The sequence below is a fragment of the Maylandia zebra genome, linkage group LG5 (assembly GCF_041146795.1).
Source record: "Maylandia zebra isolate NMK-2024a linkage group LG5, Mzebra_GT3a, whole genome shotgun sequence".
NCBI classification, from domain to species: Eukaryota; Metazoa; Chordata; class Actinopteri; order Cichliformes; family Cichlidae; genus Maylandia; species Maylandia zebra.
The window spans coordinates 39,132,449-39,152,462 of record NC_135171.1 but is presented as its reverse complement, the minus strand read 5'-3'; the positions used below and the strand labels follow the sequence as shown (position 1 = coordinate 39,152,462).

Genomic DNA, 20,014 nt, shown 5'->3' with positions numbered 1-20,014 from the left:
CTTGGCCTCTGGGGCTCGGTCCACTCTGGTTGCCCCTCTGTTGGTCTTCCTTGGTCTTTTGTGCTCTGAGGGTCTCTGGATGTCTGGAGCCTGGATCTCCTCCATACCTGCTTCATACCCTGGAGGACGGGGCTATGACTCCCCACACCCTCTAGCAGATCGTTACATGAAGGAACCTTTTGAATACAAGCATGAATACAAACATTACCCATAAGGGGTAGTGGGTAATGTTGGGAAGCACTAATGTGGCAAGGTGTTCTCAGGTTGCCTCTGTGGTGGCCATCTTGTTTTCCTTGTAAGGAGAAGGCCCGCCTCAGTTGCAGCTCTTTTATAGGCCAGTCTGGATTGAGAAGACGTGGTCTCTAGAGTATTCAAAGCTGGAAAGAATGGATAGGGGGCCATTTTGAGAAGTTGCTGTCTGTATGTGCAAAAGATTGCACATACAGAAATACTTCAGTTAAGGCAGAATGATGTCTGATGTTTTCCTCACCACACCTCTCTGCGTAACATCCAGTAAATCATATTAGTGGAGGTGAGGCCAACAAACATTGACTGGCTGCAGGAGCTACTGTCAGGGTAGCTGTCAGTCAAAGCAGCCACGTGCATAAAGTTAAACCTTAGTAAAATCCACTGTGGTTCTTCCCTTGTACAGCTGTTATGACGTTATGACTTGGTTAAATAGCCTTAAAGACTAAACCTTTTTGGTTTAATTCAGGATGTTTGCTTTTTTTTTTTTCTTACAGCCTGGAAAAAAATTGTTTCTTTTAAACACTCAAGTCTGGTGTTTGACCTCCTCTTGAATCCAACTTCAAAAAGAACTACAGTTCTTGGCACTGCACAATACAAGATTCCCCTTTTCCTCCTTGGGCTGGAGGCCTGTATCTCTGATGACTACAGGGCGCCTTCTATTGGTGTCTACCAGCCAGTGAACATGAAACGGGTATTTTAGGTTAACTGAAGGTAAACGTTTTCCCATGACTGCAGCAGAGTGCTGCGGGTTGATGATAAACCCCTCAGCTGTATGCAAACACAGGAAACACCGCTGCTGATAACAGACACAGATAGGCGTGGTGTGGTTTTGCATATGCTGTATATGTAGTGTGTGTGTGTGTGTGGTTGAGAACTTCCTAGTCCAGTTTGTTTCTGCAAAAGTCAGCTTCAGTCTGTTTGCTGGCAGATTAGCCGCTTCTTTCATTTTTCATTCTGCTGTTTTACCCACACTCGTGAGTATTATTTTTACATTTTTAGTTTTCTTACTTTTATAAAACTAAATGGTCATCTGCGTTAGTTAGAATTCCTCACTTTAAAAAAATGAGTAAAATATGTTTTGCATTCATTATAAGGGGAGTCAGAATGAAACCCAAATACTTCTGTTTGTGCTCATTTGTAATGTTTGAAAACCTACAATGTCAGCGAATGAACAAAGAGCTGTTATATCTATAGAGTTATATCTCTACTTAGTGGCCATTCAAAGAATCCCTTATTTAAAAAGTTTTAATTCAAGTGAAATAAAACAAGGAACTAAATATAAGGGGTTTTTTTTAACTTCCTTGTATTTCTATATTTTTAAGAAAAATATACATCAATTATTCTGCACGTATAAAAATGTTTTAAACAGCAAACATGCCATTATCTTAGTTTGGAATACTACATATAATAATATGCCTCATTACTAATAAACTATTTCTGAGCTTCAATCTATTACTTTTGCTACATTGAGCTAATTTTGCTGCTAAAACCTGCTGATGAATTAGACAGGTGGAGTTTAGTATTGGTCAAATCAAGGAAAATGGTGGTTTTTGGGGATCTTAATGCCATCTTGACACTGTCACTTGAGCTGTCTTTGTTCTCGCCATATTTGTCTAGGTTCCCATGGAGACAGGATTATTTGGGAATCTCAAAAGATTTTTATAGTAAAGTAGCATAGGAGTGGTCATATATGGCACACATCATACAGAGGTCATACCGAGGTCAGAGCGTGCCTAGAGAGAAGCTGCCATGACCCAGACACTAGAACAGGATGGTGGAGTGGTTACGATTGTCACCACACAGCAAGAGGTTTCCTGGTTCATGTCACGCTGAGCTGTGTGGCTGGTTGGACCCACGCGCAGGACTCAGAGATGGAATATTTAACTCAAGGCGGTAATATTTATTCACTGGCAGAAAACAAACTTTACATGAGCACTAAAACAAAATTCAAACTAGGAAGTATGATCTAAACTGGGAGTTCATGATTTGGCATGACATAACCTGACAAAACATGACGACTGAGGAAAACACAACTAACGCAGAGGACGCGACAACGCAGGGAAAAACACAGGGCTTAAACACATACTAGCGTAATCAGGGAATGGGAGACAGGAGGGAAATGCACTCATGACGAGACACAGGGGAGCAGAACTGAAACCATAAACATGGGACAAGGACTACCAAAGTAAAACAGGGAACAAAGACAAAGCACCAAGACACAGACTAGACACTAAGACATGGGAACATAGGAACCTGAAGCACAAAGATGATACAAAACAGAAACCGCAATCCAAGGACTAAAGATGTAACAGAAAACCATAAATCATAATAATTATATTTAGAATTATCAGTTCACCAATAAATACAAAGCACTGGGTCCGTGATCCAGTACCGTGGCAATTCAAATTCAAGCTGTGGCTTTTCTGTGTGAGGTTTGAATGTTCTCCATTCACCTGTGTGTGTGTGTGTGACTTGTAGTTAAAAGCACTTTGACTGATCAGTTTTATTTTTTATTCACCTTTATTCATACAGGTAGTCCCATTGAGACTCAATGTCTCATTTACAAGAGAGACCTGTTGCAGACAAACATATTAAAATTAGATTAGATTAGATGAAACTTTATTAATCCCTCGGGTGGGTTCCTCCAGGAAATTCAGTTTCCAGTAGCAAAGCACCAAAGAAGTTGCATGTTACAGATACAGATACAGTTACAACAATAAAAAAGACATAAGTAAATAATAAAACAAACAATAAAATGGCTAAATATGTCTAAAGTACAAAACAAGAACAAGTCCCCAGAGACGATATCACCAAAACATTTGTACGTCTTTTGCAAGTCAAATCAATTGAGAGAGCTTCAAATCCTTCTGCAATGAATTCCAAGAAGTCGGGGCAGAAAAGGAGAATGCTTTCTGTAATGATGCCTGAGACCGCAGTCTATGACTAAACCTTTTGCATAACATGTACTCTGATACCAATAAAATGATAAAATGATACTGATGAACCATCCTGCATAAGACCAATGAGGACCAGTCTACCAGACAATAAAGTACAGTGTTGCGTTAAAGGTTTACAGACAGTTATAAAAAATAGTGACCCATGATAGACAGAATCCAACAGATGAAGAGAGTGAGCAGAGACAGTCATATAAATTATATCACTGTAATCCAGGATGGGTAAAAAAGTGGCAGCAAGCCTTTTTGTGGCTGTGAAAAAGAAACATGATCTGTTTTTGAAAACGAACCCCAACTGCAGCCTCAGTTTCTTTAAAAGATCGTCAATGTGTGGCTTAAAGGAGAGACTCAGGCACAATTCAATCAATCAATCAATCAATCAATCAATCAATCAATCAATCAATCAATCAATCAATCACAATACCTAGGTATTTGTATGAGGCCACAGTTTCAGTAGAAATGCCTTGAGCAGATACAAGAGAAGGAAGTACTGCCGGCACCCTCTTTCTGTTTGAGAACAGCTTGACTTTTTTCCCCCTTTATTTAAAAGAGCACAACAATAAGTAATTGTATCATGTGCATAAAAATGAACAGGCATCTAGATTTTGTCTCACACTGTTTACATAGTAAATAGTAGTATTTCCTATGTAAATAATGTAGGCCCCAGGACAGAACCCTACGGGACTCCATTAGTGACATTTAAAAAAAAAAAACTGGAAGAGAGACCACTGAGCTGCAACTGCTTTGTTTGAAAGTCCAATTTCCAGTTATCTCTGACGTAAAATTCTATAGTCAACTGTTTAAAAGCTTTGAATAGATCAATAAAAAGAGCTGCACAGTACTTATTTGCGTCCGAGGCTTCATGGGGGTCATTGAGAATTTTTAGGGAAGCTATGACAGAACTGTGCAGTTTCCTAACTCTAGATTGGAAAGGAGATAAAATACTATTTTACTCCCGATAACAAAGGTTGATTATTAACCAACCTTAGCTAAGACAGAGTTTGGAAATTGGACTGTAATTATTATTAACCATTGAAGAATCACCACCTTTCAGTGGTGGGAGTACAAAGGCACACTTCCACATCTCTGGTAAAGGACAAGTGTAACATTTAAAACATAAATTATCCCTGCTCTCTGAAACCTTTATTTAGGATTAAACATACATTTAATATAAACTTATTATTGGGAATTCTTACCCAAGGTCAAAAAAACCTTTCATGTGCCAAATGTTACTGCAATGATAAACCGCATTAGAGGAACTGGACTCCCTGGAACTTCTCCATTTTCAATAAAAGCTGCAATTTCTCAGGCCTTCACCTGGGAAATTGTAGCTTTAAAGTGATCAGAGACATGTTTTAGAATATACATGTCGCAATACAACCAACCACAGTTTTTTCAGTGTTTAAGTTTTAGTTTCTCTTTCTTCCCTTTGCTTTGGTTTCTTCTTTTTTCTGCCACGCTTCTCCATTTTCTTCCTCTGTTTTGATTCAGCAGACGTTTGAACAATACGTCACACACTGTGTGTTGGTCGTCTAAAACAGAGTTGATCTCTTGCAGAATCAAGTCAGAATGAAGATAGCAGCCTTTAATGGCAAGAACCTGGGACATAAGAAAGTCCATGACAAGTCTGTCGTCAAACACCTCACCAAGGTGATAATAATTTTACCTTTACAACAGAAAGCTTTAAATCCAACATCAATGACAAAATGTGTAACACTTAAATGATGTGTTTCCTCCAGATCATATCTCGGTACAGTGTGATTGTCCTGCTGGAGGTGGTGGATAAGAGCGGCAAAGCCATGGAAACGTTACTTCAAGAACTCAACAAAACCGAGTGAGTTCCCTGCAGTGATAGTGTGTGTATTTAATTATTTTTATTTACAACATTTTTATGTAGAAAACTGCATGTTTAAGTTGCTTCTGTTTTCCTCAGCACTAACAGAAAACACCCCTACAAAAAAACTGCCAGCAAACAACTGGGACGAGACACCTACAAGGAGCAGTATGTCTGTTTCTACAGGTGTGTGAGTCTAAGTTCACTCGAATACAACATCTCAGTGGTTATTAATCAGACTTTAATTTGTGAGATTCATGGCCAGACACACTGATGTCTGACTATTTGTGTTTATCTCTCAGACCAGATGAAGTGACGCTGAAGGACTCACACCAGTATGAAGATAATCAGGCTGGAGATGAAGATGCCTTTGCCAGAGAGCCCTTCATCCTGCGGTTTGATTGTCCAACTACAGGTTTGTGCTTTTTACTGTGTTTGAGTAACGCTTTAAGTTACAAAACAAAACAAGTGGAAGTGCCAAACACTGCAGTTCTACATTTTAAAACTTTTGTTTAACCCTACTGCTTATTTGTACTCCAGTTTTGATGACAAATCCTTTTATTTTATCAGTTTCATAATTCATACTAATCAGTGTTGAGCCTTTAAATAGAGAGTTTGTGAGGCAAGATGAAGAAGCAGCATGCTGCTCTTGTCTTCAGTCATCTGTACTGAGTTTCAGTTACAAACAGTACCACCTCATCCACATTTTCTTTGCATGAATATAGTCAGTAGCACACTAACACATATTTCACATACATTTCTACAGAAATCATATTTTAGGTAGTGCATAACATGAACTGTAAGCTGGAACATATGCATCTTTTTGATTTGAGCTGACACTTTAGCTGACTTCTCACAGTATTGAAATTATAGTTTTAGGAATTACAGAAAATCTCTCAATAACTAGCTTACATGGAAATAATGTCAGAAATTAAATGAAATGTCTTTGTCAGAAAAATGAAATGCAAAACAAATCGCTGTGGAGGGTTTGTGTATCCCAGGGATCCTGAGGACTCTGTTGTTGTGGGTTTTCTATGATGGCAAATTCGTCTTGGGTGATTTAAAAGCCCCTATGAGTATAAAATATAGGAAACAGTTCATTTTGCCCAGGATAGAGTTACCGGGTCCCTCCCTGGAACCAGGCCTAAGGGTGAGCGCCTGGCTGCTGGGCCTTAGTTCATGGGGCACAGCCGGGGACAGCCCGAACAGGGGACATGAGCCCACCCTCCTGTTGGTCCACCACCAGCAGTTGTAGGGGTTGGATGCAGTGTGTGCTGTGTTGAGTCCAGGAGCACAAGCACCCTGGCAGATCAATCCCCAGCTACCGAGTGTCATGTTTCGGCTGTGTACAGGCAGGAGAAGGACCCAAACGCAAAACTCACGACAACGAAATTAAACTCAAAAAGCTGCTTTATTGCAGAATGGCATGGAAAACTAAACTGGGACATGGATAACTAACACACAGGGAAACACAGCCATGAGGGAGACTACGACACTGACAAGGAGAAACACAGGGCTCAAATACACGAGGGAACAAGACACAGAAGGAGAGCACAGCTGGGAGTAATCAGGCTGGACGAGACAAGGGAAGCAAAACTAGAAACACTGACATGAGACACGGACCTTCAAAGTAAAACAGGAAACACACTGACTGAACTCTAGACATGTAAACTTAACAGCAACTGGGGAGACAGAACATAGGGACCTGAAACATGGTACAAAAACGTCACAGTAGACACAACATGGAACACAGGGAAGCCATATTACAAAGCCAAAGAACTAAACCTATGATAACCATAACTGAGACCTAGGGAAACAAGAAACAGTACAACAAAGGACTCAAAACATAAACCATAATATAAAAACACGAGATCTCTTCAAAACAAAATAGGAAACATAATGAGACGCAGACATGATAACCAGAACTTGACAACGTAAGACACAGACATGAAACACATGAAGAGCAGGGGAGACTTAACATGGGTTGGAAACACAAGGGGGAACTAATAAGCAAATGAACATAGGAGACCTAAAGAGCTTAAACATACTATCAACATCAAAATGAACTAAAGCTCAAAACACTGGGTCATAAGACCCAGGATCGTGACACCGAGACTAACGACTGGGACATGGAATGTCGCCTCTCTGGTGGGGAAGTGCCTCTAACGTCAACTGAGGATACTGTCGGGTTGTGGCAGAAACACTCTGAGGATCTCCATATTCCCACTGACACGTCTTCTGTAACCAAGCAGAGTGTGGGGATGAGGGGGACGACTTGTCCATCACTGGGGGGTGAGGTGACTGTGGCAGTTAAACAACTCCTTGGTGGCAGGGCCCCTGGGGTAGATGAGGTTGGCCCTGAATTGCTGAAGGATGTTCGAGGGCTTGCTGCCACTTGTCCTCACCTGGGCTAAGTTGAGCCACTGAACAAGACCCCTGAACCGTGTTTATGGAAAGACTAAACTGACACTGTGAATTTGTAATATTTACTCTATTCAGGTGTACTTTGTATTGAGGCCTCTTTGCTTGTGAACTCTTTCAGTTGTACAAGATCTGGTCCTGATCCCTGTGCACACAAAGCCAGAAGACACTCTGAAGGAGCTGGACGAGCTGCACGATGTGGTTGAAGACATCAGGAAGAAATGGAAAAATGATGTAAGTTTGAGACAAGAGCACTAAGAGTTTAGTTCCTGTGTTTCTCTCCTCTCTGAGACACCTTCTTTAGATTTTGGTTGCTTCGTGGTTTGATCATAGTAATTTGTTGAGTTGTAGATGAGATTATTTTTTCCTTCAGCGGTAGCAAAATATTGAAATGCATACATTAATAAATTATTTTATTATAAAAATTGTGTGGATGTGTGTGAACACACACACTCCACATCTTCTCGAGCTCCTCTCTGAGCCCTTGGTATTTCTCCAGCTTCTCGTGTTCCTTCTTTCTGATGTTGCTGTCATTGGGAACCTCTACATCGATCACTACGGCCGTCTTCTTCTGTTTGTCTACCACCACTATGTCCGGTTGGTTAGCCACCACCATTTTGTCCGTCTGTATCTGGAAGTCCCACAGGATCTTAGCTTGGTTACATATATATATATAAAAACTTAAACTTCATGCATGCATTTACTGTATTACACTTTATAGATGTTTTGCATGTTAATTACATGTAAATTCTGTCTGGGTTTGATAAAGCATCACAGACCAAAAACCATCTTGAAGATAAGCTATGCAGGAAACATTGGAGTTTGAAAGTGAGCAAGACAAATTTTTAAAATATATCTTTTTATTATTATATTATATGTTAATATTATCTTTTTTTTAATCACATAGTGAATCAGAATCAGATTATATTTTAACTATTTGATTTTGTCTTTCATGTAAACAAACTGATAACAGCGGAGTTGAAAAAAAAAAAACAGCTTTAAATACACAAATGCATAAAGTTCCTGATTCATCGTATCCTGTTTCTGTGCCTTTCAATTGGCCTCTTACAGTGAAGTAATTTGCAGTAAACCACAGAGAGTGGTATTCAGTTATTGTTCTGCCAGCTCCTCACAGAATTATGCAATAATAATAAATATATGACACCACATAAACCTTGGTGCTGTTATTTAATGAATCTGTCATTGTATTAAGTGAGTTCTGCTCTCTGTCGACATTTTCATTTCTTTTGTAGAACATTATGATTTTGGGGGACTTTAATGCAGACGGACGATATCTCTCCAAGAAGAAGAAGGAAAAGATCCGCATCTGCTCTCCGTCCTACGATTGGCTCATTGATGACGATGTCGACACCACAGCTAGCAACAACAATGATAACACCTACGACAGGTGACACACATGATAATGACATAGGAGGAAACTAAAGACTCATTTTTATTTGGCCAAGTTTGTGCAAACAAACAAGGAATTTGACTCCGGTTCACTTTTCTCTCTTCATGCTGTGAAAGAAATGTGTGTGTTTATATATGTACACACACAAACACACACATACATAAAAAGCAGCGGGTTATTTCAGCGTTCATCAGAGTGACAGCGTGGGGGGAAGAAACTGTCTCTGTGGTGGCAGCATGTTTAGTAAACAGCGTCTGTAACATCTGCCTGAAAGCAGCAGTTTGAACATGTGAAAGCTCAAAAAGAGGAAGATACTTCTACAAGAAATAATATTAATGAAAATTAGTGAGTATATTACTCTTCATACTATCTGCACTATCACTCCACATTTCTCCATATAAGGACACAAGTCGAGGTAAAGTGGACGGAGTGACGACTTTCTTTCAAGAGAGAAATCTGCACCACTGAAGCAAAAACCAGGAGAAAGAAACAGACGAACTAATTCACATAGGAAAATATTCATGAATCACTGATTGATATCTGTACAGTTTACTTTGTGGGGAAGCACTATTTGTGTATTTTTGTGAGCTGAGCGACAACAAAGCCTCTGCAACATGGCCGACAGGCCTTTTTTTATTATTAAACAGAGTGCCTCTCACAGCTAACGTCTAATGTTAGGGACATTAGGGAATTTCAAACTGAGAGAAAAATAAAGGGATAATTATTGGAACTTCACACTGAAAAGTGTACAGAAAGAAGTTCTTAATTTTTTTATGTGTCTCCTCTTCCTCAAACAGAATTGTTGTGTATGGAGAGACCATGTCGAACGCCATCGTCCCCAACTCGGCCAAGTCTTTCAACTTCCAGCAAGAGTTTAAGCTGACTGATGAGGAGGTGAGACTCACTTATGTGTTTGTCTAAACCGAAAGATAGAAATGATTTGACAGTTGACATCATTTTAAAGGACAGCATCAGTGTTGTTGTTTAACTATATCTACTCTCTAAGGCACTCAGCATCAGTGACCATTACCCCGTGGAGGTGGAGCTGAAGACCAGAGCAGGAAGACAGAAAAGGATGGCTGTGCCTGACGGGACAGAGATGACATCTGGGGAAGAACAGTCTCAGAAGAAAGGTGTCTGAGATGGTTTAATAAAAATGAATTTTATAAAGGAGCAAATACCTCATGAATCTCAGGGCTGATCTCAGTTCAGTTACATTCTAATTAATTATGCAGAGTTGCTGCTTGTTTCGGAATCAAAGTGATGTGACATATCTCATTTTAACTGAAATACACTAATAGTAACAAATTTATAGCAAACATGTTCTGCAGTGTTGTATCCTGGATGCTTCTGAGAGCAGATTTTACATTTCCTTCTTCTAATATTAAACAACAGTGAAACAGACCAAACCAGCAGGGTCACCAAAGATGGCGCCCAAGCGAGCGGGAGCACCGAAGAAGAAAAAAGATGAACCAGACAGACAACAGAAGAAGAAGAATGTGAGAACAAAAAGGAAGCGAGGGCGGGCATCCAACACGCCAACCAAGAGAAGACGTCAGGATGTTCAATGTTCATGATCTTACTATTAATTTTAAAAAGTAGAGTTACTGTAGTTAGAGCAGATAGTATTAAAATGTCAAAGCTTCTGTTTGTTTGATTTATTAGACCACATCAGGTGGTTCTCTGTGATACCAAAACACCTTCTGTTAGTCTCTAGTATTTATAGTACTCGACAAATCAGGATGAATGTACTGTAGCAATGAAAAATTTGTTTACAAATATTAGTATTGCATGAATTCATTTTCCATGGCAAACTGATATCAATGTTTTATAGACATGTTTTTGAAGTCATAATAAAATATTTTTCATGCACAGAGACAATACTGTTCAAACATTTTCTTTATTCTGCATTGAGAGCAAAAGCTGACAGAGGCACAGCTTCCTGTAAACACTTACAGTGTGCTGACACAAAGCTTTTTGTAATTTTTTCCCTTGAGAATCTTCGTGATCCAGTTAAGGTATTTTGAGATGTCCGTATAGACATTGGGGACATCCGGATAGTTACAATTTCCCAGCTCAGTTCTTGGAATGCTTTTGTTGAAAGAAACAATACCGACAGCCATTCCCTTGCAGACCAGAGGGCCACCAGAATCACCCTGTGAGGAGGAAGTATTTACTTTGTTCATGTGATACTTAATGCAGAGTGCTCATATATTTCTCAACAACAGAGCAGTTAGCAATGACTTTTCAAGGAAAGGACAGAAAAGGTACCTGACAGAATCCTTTTGTTGTGTTGTATCCACCTGCACAGATAATATTGGGAGGAAGATTGTATCCAGGAACCTTTTGAGCCCAAGCATTCTGGCAGACTTGTGGGCTGATGACCGACACATTCACCACTCTCAGGTCGTCAACAACACTACCGTAAGTGTTTATCTTACCCCATCCAGCCACTTGGCACTTCTCATTTTCCTTTAATGTCATTTCATGTAAGGGAAGTCGAATGAATTGAATTCTTTTGCTTGGTCGGACAGGTGTAGACAGCTAGAGGCACAGAATTAAAGAGTAAAGATTATAAATGAGTGAAAACCATGTAACAGCAATAGAGAACATTTATCTTTTATCTTTTTTTTAAGTACTTCATACTTTAACTAGAAATGCCTTGTTTTAAATGAGCAGCTTGCAAAATAGAACACTCAAAAATTTAAAAATTCTTATGTGATTTAAGAAAATAAAAAAGACAAAAAAAGACAAAAAGCCTTACTTCTAGGAGCATGATGTCATATCCATGGCCAACATTCTTATAATCTGGGTGTTTGCATTTCTTGGCAATCTTCATTTTCTTATCAGCCTTCTTGAGGTTGTGGTTACCGAGAACTACACGTTTAAGATCCCTGAATAAGATATAATTCTGAGATCATCAGAATTAGATTTTCTGCAGTTGCATGCACAACAAGATGAACAAAAACTAAATGATAAATTTCTTTTTTATTAAATTCAATTTTATTTATTCACTACAACAGTTACTTCAAGGTTCTTAGCACGATTGTTGCAATAATTCAGATGGTATCAGAATTATTATATTATTATGATCATTAGATACATATACTCACAAACACACACATACAGTATATATATATACATATATACAGACAGATAGATAGATAGATAGATAGATAGATAGATAGATAGATAGATAGATAGATAGATAGATAGATAGATAGATAGATAGATAGATAGATAGATAGATAGATAGATAGATAGATAGATAGATAGATAGACATTTTAAGGCAATCATTTGTTTTCCTAATCAGGAATTTCCTCAAAGAGGTGATTACTTACAGGTCACAGTGTGCAGCAGTCATTACAAAGTCCTCAGAAACAAGAAATCCTCCACAAACATGGTTTCCTCCGTGATCCTGCACTGATGCCATATACAGCATTTCATTGTCTGGGGCTATTTTCCCATCTATAATTTTACTTCCAAGGACTAATGGAAGTAGGAGGAAAAGAATTTAATTAAAAATATTAATATTCCACATGCAGGCTGGAGAAGAGTATTCATGGTGCAACTTACCATTTTGTCCGAGGAATGTCAGCATATGAACGACCACAAATTGTTGCAGAGCAAACATCTCGGTGGTGAAAGGCTTGACCTGTCAGCTTGAGACCGAGGGGTCAGTCCTTTTGAGTCATGTGTTTATACATTTATAACACATGACTTTTAACCACTTCCTAGGGAAGTGTGGTTTTGAAACTTTCTACAGTAAGTACTTCGTTATTACTATCTGTTATATGTGCACCCCTTTCCCACTAACAGTAATGAATTTCAAACAAAAGACAGCTAAAGTCCAAAGGCATAAACCAGATTAGTGGCCTGTTAAGTCAGCGGTCCCCAACCTTTTTGCGCCACAGACCGGTTTATGCCCAACAATATTTTCACGGACCGGCCTTTAAGGTGTCGCGGATAAATACAACAAAATAAAACTAGTACCGGTACCGAAAAAAAAAAAGATTTATTCATAACACACGTGAAAAGACCCAGGAAAACCGAGTTAACAATAAAAATAACAAAATAACGCTAAAAACCAATAAAAACCCTGAAAACCACACATTTCACACCCGAGCCTCAACTCTCGCGGCCCGGTACCAAACGACTCACAGACTGGTACCGGTGATTAGATTAGATTTTAATTGGGGAAATTTTGCCTCAGACAGTCAGAAATATTATAATTCTGATCAGTTATCAATACTGAGACTCGTGATACTTCGTCAGCGGTGTGAGCATCACAGCAGATGCCATTTAGTCAAAGTAACTGAGGATAAAACACAGAAAAACATGAAGGAGATTTTCCTGGCCATAAACATTAAAAATATTCTGCAGTAGAACAAAAATGGAAGAAGACCATGAATCATGAATCTGATGCTGCTGAAGTGAAGTGAGGTTTTATTAGAGACACAAATATTTGCGTATTGCAATTTGGCATAATTTCAAAAGTTTCTTCTTCATTTCTTCAGTGTTGAACTGAAAAAAAACCATCATCTGACAGCACTGTACACAACGGTAGACTGTCACATAATAAGCAAGCGAATTGTCATGGTCCTGGGTCGGTGACCCAGCGTTTTTGGTTTTTGTACTTTTACTTTTGATAGTTTTATGTATTATGACTGTTGTGTTTTGGGTTCCCTGGGTTTAGTTTGTGTTCCCTCTGTTTGGTGTCATCTTTGCCTGTGTATCCCCTTTTGTGTATTAAGGTCTCTGTGTTAGCTCGCGTCTCTGAGTCTGTGTGTGTCTGATCTCAGTGTGTTCAGTTTACTTTTTCCCTGTCTCGTTATGCCTGAGTACTCCCAGCTGTGCCCTCCTTTTGTGTCTCATTCCCTTGTTATCCTTCTGTGTATTTAAACCCCGTGTTTGCATCTGTTAGTTGCTGGTTCGTCTGTGTTATTTGGGGTTTTCTTGTCAGTGAATCTCCCTCCGTCATCCTGTGAACTCTCCCTGCAAATTGCTTTCTCTCGTGTTCAGATTTGTTGTTTAGGTTTTAGTTTTCCCAGTGTAGTTTATTTCTAAGTTCTGTTTTTCGCCACACTCACCTTTTGTTTGTTATCACTCGGGTTCTGTGTCAATAAAGCCCTCTCACTTCACTGCATATCCACATCTTGGGATATTCATACGGCTCGCCCCGGCAACCCGTGACACGAATAATGCAGAAAACTGAAATTTGAGATGGGAAACTGTTCTTGAGAGAGACAGAGCTTTGCAGGAAGTGATTTTATTGTGGTGGAAGCAAAACAGCAACGGTAAGGGAGAATTCATGACGATGTTTAACAAATATGAAGCGTACTTTTGATCTTCTCTTGCTCCTGGTTCAGTAAACTTCAGTTGGAGAGTGACAAAATCTGCAGCTTCAGAATCTGTGAGCTGTCGGCTTTCAGCCCTAGAGGCGTGTCCATGTTTGTGCCGTTGGGTGAGAAAGCCGACACCTCACAGATTCTGATGCATCGGGTCTGTGCTTTGTGTTTACGTCTTTGTGTGGAATTTGTCTACCTGCTCTCATTTACTGTTTTAGCTTTTTGGTGGTTGACGAAATGAAAGCTTTAACCTGAGATTCCTTCGTTTCTGGTGAAATACATTTATATTTAAAAATTGATTCAGGATTTCATGAATCGATATTGTGTTATTCAAGCTGAAATAGATTTTAATCAGAAAATGGATAATTGAAACCCACCCTAGTTATAACAGTTGCACAGCCATTAAAGATCAAAACAGGTTCTAAAAAATTTTCAGGGTTTTCTTTCCCTCTGTTTGCTTCTTACTGTCTTTGAGGCTCAGGACCAGCACTCCCCACATTACATCAAACTCTTACAAGTCTAGAAAAGGAGCTGTTAGACAGAAAGACATCAACTGAGTGGTATGGATTTTTGGTTTTCCAAACTGTCTAAACTGTATATAGTGACGTCCGCAAGTTTTTGAACATTAAATTTTGATTTGTGCCCAAATTATTCAATTAAATTTTATTTATATAGCGCCAAATCACAACAAAAGTCGCCTCAAGGCGCTTCATAGATACAGAGAAAAACCCAACAATCATATGACCCCCCATGAGCAAGCACTTTGGCGACAGTGGGAAGGAAAAACTCCCTTTTAACAGGAAGAAACCTCTGGCAGAACCAGGCTCAGGGAGGGGCGGGGCCGTCTGCTGCGACCGGTTGGGGTGAGAGAAGGAAGACAGGATAAAGACATGCTGTGGAAGAGAGACAGAGGTTAATAACAGATATGATTCAGTGCAGAGAGGTCTGTTAACACATAGTGAGTGAGGAAGGTGACTGGAAAAGAAAAACTCAATGCATCATGGGAATCCCCCAGCAGCCTACATCTATTGCAGCATAACTAAGGGAGGATTCAGGGTCACCTGGTCCAGCCCTAACTATATGCTTTAGCAAAAAGGAAAGTTTGAAGCCTAATCTTAAAAGTAGAGATAGTGTCTGTCTCCTGAATCCAAACTGGAAGCTGGTTCCACAGAAGAGGGGCCTGAAAACTGAAGGCTCTGCCTCCCATTCTACTTTTAAATACTCTAGGAACAACAAGTAGGCCTGCAGAGCGAGAGCGAAGAGCTCTAATGGGGTGATATGGTACTACAGGGTCATTAAGATAAGATGGGGCCTGATTATTTAAGACCTTGTATGTGAGGAGCAGGATTTTGAAGTCAATTCTGGATTTAACAGGAAGCCAATGGTTATAGCCAAATTATTCTGCAGATCATCAGAATGAAAAGTTATTGCCCATGTTTGCATAGCCTCTTTAAAAATATGCTTTCATGACATTATTGTGTGCCCAGCCTGGAGGCTGCGGTCTGTGACCGGCTCCCGGTGCAGACGGCTCCCTGTGATAGTGTTTCCTCACTTGGCTCATGCGTACCCAGCCCAATTTTACTCTTTAAGTGTGTGTGTGTGTGTGGGGGGGGGGGGGGGGGGGGGGGGGGGAGGGGGGGGGGGAGGGGGGGGGGATATGCGTGTATTCACATCGGTTATGTTAATGAGAGTGTGGGGAGTGAGTTGGAGGGTGGGGTGGGCTGCTTTTAACCATGTAAAGCACTTTGTGCTACATTTTTTTTTCATACAAAAAAAAGATTGATTGATAATAAAATATTATTCGTGCACAGAAACAATATTTGAAACATTTTCTTTATTCTTCTTTGAGAGCAAACGCTGACAGAGGCACAGCTTCCACACTTACAGTGTGCTGACGCAAAGCTTTGTGTAAGATTTAACTTTTTTTCCCCTCAAGAATCCTCCTGATCCAGTGAAGGTGTTTTGAGATATCTGTATAGACATTGGGGACGTCCGGATAGTTACAATTTCCCAGCTCGGTTCCAGGAAGCCGTTTGTTGAAAGAAACAATACCGACAGCCATTCCCTTGCAGACCAGAGGGCCACCAGAATCACCCTGTAAGGAGGAAGTATGTATTTTGTTCATATGATACTTAATGCAGGCTGCTCATATATTCCTCAACAACAGAGCAGTTAGCAAGATTTTAAAAGGGAAGGACAGAAAAGGTACCTGACAGAATCCTTTATTTGTGTTGTATCCACCTGCACAGATCACACTGGTCGGAACAATGTATCTGGGAACCTTTTGAGCCCAAGCATTCTGGCAGACTTGTGGGCTGATGACAGACACATCCACCACTCTCAGGTCATCAACACTTCTACCGTAAGTGTTTATCTTACCCCATCCAGCCACTTGGCACTTCTCATTTTCATTTAATGTCATTTCACGGAAGGGAAGTCGAATGAATTGAATTGTTTTGCTTGGTCGGACAGGTGTAGACAGCTAGAGGCACAGAATTAAAGAGTAAAGATTAAAAATACGTGAAAACCATGTAACAGCAATACAGAACATCTATCTTTTTTTTTAAGTAAGCACTTTTTACCTCAACTAGAAATGTGTTTTTCAATCAGCATATTGTAAATGCAAACACTCAAAGATATAAAACTTCCAGTGTGATGTGAGAAAACAAAAATGATAAACCTTACTTTTAAAAGCATGATGTCGTATCCAAGGTTAACATCCCGATAATATGGGTGTTTGTATTTCTCTGCAATCTGTATCACGAGCTTATCAGCACTCCTCAGATGGTGGTTACCAAGGACTACGTATGTAGGACATCTGAATAAAATATAATTCTGAGATCATCAGCAGATTTTCTGAAGTTACATAAACAACATGATGAATAAAATATGGATACATTTCTTTATAGTTAAATTCAATTTTACTTCAAGATCTTAGCATAAGTTTTACAAAAATTCTTATGGTTTCAGTTTGTAAAGGAAGAACTGTAACTTAAATTATGACCATTAAATTATACAGTAGTAAATATATATACATGTATTTATATATATATTTATATAGGAAATTGGGACAAAAAAAATGGTCTAATTAGAAATTTCCTTGGAGGAAAGATTACTTACACGTCACAGTGTGCAGCAGTCATTACAAAGTTCTCAGACACAAGAAATCCTCCACAAATATGGTAGCCTCTGTTATCCAGCACTGATGCCATATACAGCATTTCGTTGTCTGGGACTATTGTCCCATTGATAATTTTACTTCCAAGAACTAATGGCATTGGGAGGAAATAAAAAAAATTTATATTCCACATGCAGGCTGGAGAAGAGTATTCATGGTGCAACTTACCATTTTGCCCGAGGAATGTCAGCGCATGAATCACTGCAAATTGTTGCAGAGCAAACATCTCGCTGGGAAAATGCTCGATCTGTTAACTTGAGACTGACGGGTCAGTCCTTTTAAGCAGTTTGTACTGACTAATATCTGACTTTTGACCACTTCCTGTGAGTAATGTGTTTTTGAAATTTTCCACAGCAACTCCTATCGATCACCATCTGTTATATGTGCACCAATTTCTCATTAACAATATTGAATTTCAAACAAACTAGTGTTAAATCTTCTGCTTACTTAAAAATGCTCCCTGTCTTTTCCTATGGATGGACAAGATGCTTTAGCTTGGAACTAGAAAAACCAAAATCAAACTGCAGGGTTTATATAGATACTTGAAGATTTTCACATTTGTTTTTTGTTTTATCAAGAGTCATGTTGTCATGCTGTGATTTTGGAGAAAAAGTGAATCAGATGCTTTCCAGATGGTCGTGCAAGATGAATAAAAACCCCACTGGCTGAAATGTACCACCATTCCTTATGGATGGATGTAGACACTCATTATTTTACCTCCCTCCTGACTTCCTCTGTCTATATTGAGGATGATTTAAACCAAAGATTTCAAATTTGGATTCATGACTCCATCAGACCTGTTGCCACTGATATCAGTGACATTTGGTCCTTTCATGGACTGACTAATCTTTTCTCAGCTATTGAATTGACTATAAATAGAAAATAGTAAATTTGGGTCTTAGGTTATTACAAATATGCAGAAAAATGCTTTGGTTCCAGATTGGGTTCAGTTACAAATGCTGAAATGACCATCTCTTTCTTATTTGTGTGCGTATTTTCTTTCTAAAACCAGGTTTCTGTTTGTTGTAATCAGAGCACCACCTATTTGGTTGTGGGTAGCTTTGTCCTGTTTTCATGTTTCATCTTAAACAAACATTTTAACACACTTTCAGTATTGTATTATTACTGCTTTCCCATCAGAGATGAGCAAAACCATGGTTGAGCTCTGACAGTTAATTTTTTTTAAAGCCAGGTTTCCTGTTTGATGTATTTAGAGGTCCACCCATTTGGTGGTTGTGGGCAGTGTTTCCCGGTTTGTATGTTTCATGTTAGAAAAAAAAATCAAGCTTAATATTTAAAACTGTACATCTCCTGCACATTGTTAAGATTCAAAGTTGAGGAAGGAGAGTACACACAATTCTTGGTCCAGAAGGTCTTTGGTCAAACAATGATTTTAATGAACACACGTGTGGGAAGACAACTCTGTACGCAGACAGGAAGTAGTCTTCGACTTAATCAAAGCATGAACAGATATTTTATAGCATCAGGGTTTATTTACTGACGCCCCTTCATGCGTCACCGGTACATTTTATACATGGATCAGATCAACATCATCATGACTTTTCACCCAGAAAACCATCTTCTATTTTCATGGCTTGGTACTTTCCGTTCTTATCTTAAAATGAATTGTTCCTCTTTCTTGCCGAGACACCAAGAAACGGTTCCTCTGAATAAATTTAACTCTATGTGTGTGTGTCACGACCTCACATGCTCTTTGTGTCACCTCTTCACCTACTGTCTGTGTCTCGTCCTCAAATGCTCTTTCTCAATTCACCTGTTGCACTTCTGACCTTTTACCAGACCAGAAGCTCACTGAGACTATGTGTATGTCTTCTACTAAATAAATGTTTTAACCAAGAACCTCTACTAAAACCTTAATATAAAATGATCTGATATATAAGTGTTTTGTAAGCATGTATTGCAATTCCTTCTATGGCTCCAAGTCACTTGCACAATAGATTGTCCGAACATCGCGCCGAACAAAGCTTCCGACCCCCAATTAATTGACCGAGCTCCAACTCTTTAATAAGCACAGATATGCATTGTGTATAAAATAGTCATAACTGCTTAAGGCCTTCTTAAAACTATCTGTTACATTGTTAAAGCCTCGTCTTAGCCTGCGGCTCAAAATAACTATCTGCTTTCACTTCTGCATACAACTTCCTGTCAGCCTGCAACTCAGTCTTTCTGAAAGAGACACTGTTTAACCCCTGAATGCAATATAAACTCCAGATTTTATTATTAATGCAATGGTAATGATGACAATTATTTAACAATAGCAGTAAAATAATTTCCCTGCTCCACACTCCCTCTCACGACCTCTGGAACACCAGAGGTCGCAATACATTGTGGTTCAGCAGGCCTCGAGATCTCCAGGATCCTCGCCCCTCCTGTGGTCGCCGAGATCTTCTGCAAAGGAAACAAAACACCTTTTCTTGCATCTCCCTAACTTATCCTTTTTGGGACTCTTTAATCAAAAGCATGATCCTAATTATGCTCTTAACTTATTGACTTGTATTTATGTATATTCTTCAACGTTCCTCATCACTTTAAACTCTTTAAGCCCTGCTTTCACGTCCAGTTGCTCGCTCTATTTTCCCTTATCTGATCATCAACAT

The 20,014-nt window shown here is 39.3% G+C and overlaps 4 protein-coding genes across 6 annotated transcripts in view; 2 read left to right on the top strand and 2 right to left on the bottom strand.

The window, feature by feature from the left end:
- The first annotated feature begins 1,107 nt into the window (after nt 1-1,107).
- On the top strand, nt 1,108-10,749 carry LOC101486342 (deoxyribonuclease-1). Of its 2 annotated transcripts, none has more exons than XM_076884333.1 (10): nt 1,108-1,223; nt 4,761-4,853; nt 4,943-5,037; nt 5,146-5,223; nt 5,340-5,452; nt 7,580-7,692; nt 8,712-8,866; nt 9,667-9,763; nt 9,876-10,002; nt 10,265-10,749. In XM_076884333.1, the coding sequence occupies exons 2-10, from the start codon at nt 4,773-4,775 to the stop codon at nt 10,444-10,446; spliced, it is 1,041 nt and encodes a 346-aa protein (XP_076740448.1). In that variant the 5' UTR covers nt 1,108-1,223; nt 4,761-4,772; the 3' UTR covers nt 10,447-10,749. The 2 variants fall into 2 exon arrangements, with proteins under 2 accessions (XP_076740448.1, XP_024658352.2); XM_024802584.2 differs by having other exon boundaries at nt 5,137-5,223; nt 10,265-10,746.
- Nucleotide 10,750: 1 nt separating this feature from the next.
- Nucleotides 10,751-12,530, bottom strand: LOC101486631 (granzyme B). Its single transcript, XM_004559045.3, has 5 exons — nt 12,447-12,530; nt 12,212-12,359; nt 11,634-11,763; nt 11,141-11,413; nt 10,751-11,025 (listed from the first exon to the last, which is right to left on the bottom strand). The coding sequence occupies exons 1-5, from the start codon at nt 12,502-12,504 to the stop codon at nt 10,822-10,824; spliced, it is 813 nt and encodes a 270-aa protein (XP_004559102.3). The 5' UTR covers nt 12,505-12,530; the 3' UTR covers nt 10,751-10,821.
- Nucleotides 12,531-13,812: 1,282 nt separating this feature from the next.
- The window catches only part of LOC101487185 (intermediate filament protein ON3-like), a 34,667-nt gene continuing 28,465 nt past the window's right edge, over nt 13,813-20,014 (top strand). Inside the window, exon 1 of one of the 2 annotated variants that reach the window (XM_004559047.3) lies at nt 13,813-14,167. The gene's annotated coding sequence lies outside the window, so the exon portion shown is untranslated. Of the gene's footprint in view, nt 14,168-16,477; nt 16,581-20,014 lie in introns of those variants that run through there. The other variant, XM_076884332.1, reaches the window with a different exon arrangement.
- Nucleotides 16,064-17,633, bottom strand: LOC101472666 (granzyme B). Its single transcript, XM_014411125.3, has 5 exons — nt 17,565-17,633; nt 17,339-17,486; nt 16,904-17,036; nt 16,428-16,700; nt 16,064-16,313 (listed from the first exon to the last, which is right to left on the bottom strand). Exons 1-5 carry the CDS (start codon nt 17,620-17,622, stop codon nt 16,134-16,136), a joined length of 792 nt encoding a protein of 263 aa, XP_014266611.3. The 5' UTR covers nt 17,623-17,633; the 3' UTR covers nt 16,064-16,133.

What these genes read in the sequence shown, in the direction of transcription:
- LOC101486342 (XM_024802584.2), top strand. Translation starts at nt 4,773, where the DNA reads ATGAAGATAGCAGCCTTTAATGGCAAGAACCTGGGACATAAGAAAGTC. An exon ending in CAGTATGTCTGTTTCTACAG is followed by an intron (nt 5,224 to 5,339) that starts GTGTGTGAGTCT and finishes TTTATCTCTCAG; the next exon opens with ACCAGATGAAGTGACGCTGA. An exon ending in AATGATAACACCTACGACAG is followed by an intron (nt 8,867 to 9,666) that starts GTGACACACATG and finishes TTCCTCAAACAG; the next exon opens with AATTGTTGTGTATGGAGAGA.
- LOC101486631 (XM_004559045.3), bottom strand. Translation starts at nt 12,504, where the DNA reads ATGTTTGCTCTGCAACAATTTGTGGTCGTTCATATGCTGACATTCCTC. An exon ending in GACATTCCTCGGACAAAATG is followed by an intron (nt 12,360 to 12,446) that starts GTAAGTTGCACC and finishes TACTTCCATTAG; the next exon opens with TCCTTGGAAGTAAAATTATA. An exon ending in CAACAAAAGGATTCTGTCAG is followed by an intron (nt 11,026 to 11,140) that starts GTACCTTTTCTG and finishes TCCTCCTCACAG; the next exon opens with GGTGATTCTGGTGGCCCTCT.
- LOC101472666 (XM_014411125.3), bottom strand. Translation starts at nt 17,622, where the DNA reads ATGTTTGCTCTGCAACAATTTGCAGTGATTCATGCGCTGACATTCCTC. An exon ending in GACATTCCTCGGGCAAAATG is followed by an intron (nt 17,487 to 17,564) that starts GTAAGTTGCACC and finishes CAATGCCATTAG; the next exon opens with TTCTTGGAAGTAAAATTATC. An exon ending in CAAATAAAGGATTCTGTCAG is followed by an intron (nt 16,314 to 16,427) that starts GTACCTTTTCTG and finishes TCCTCCTTACAG; the next exon opens with GGTGATTCTGGTGGCCCTCT.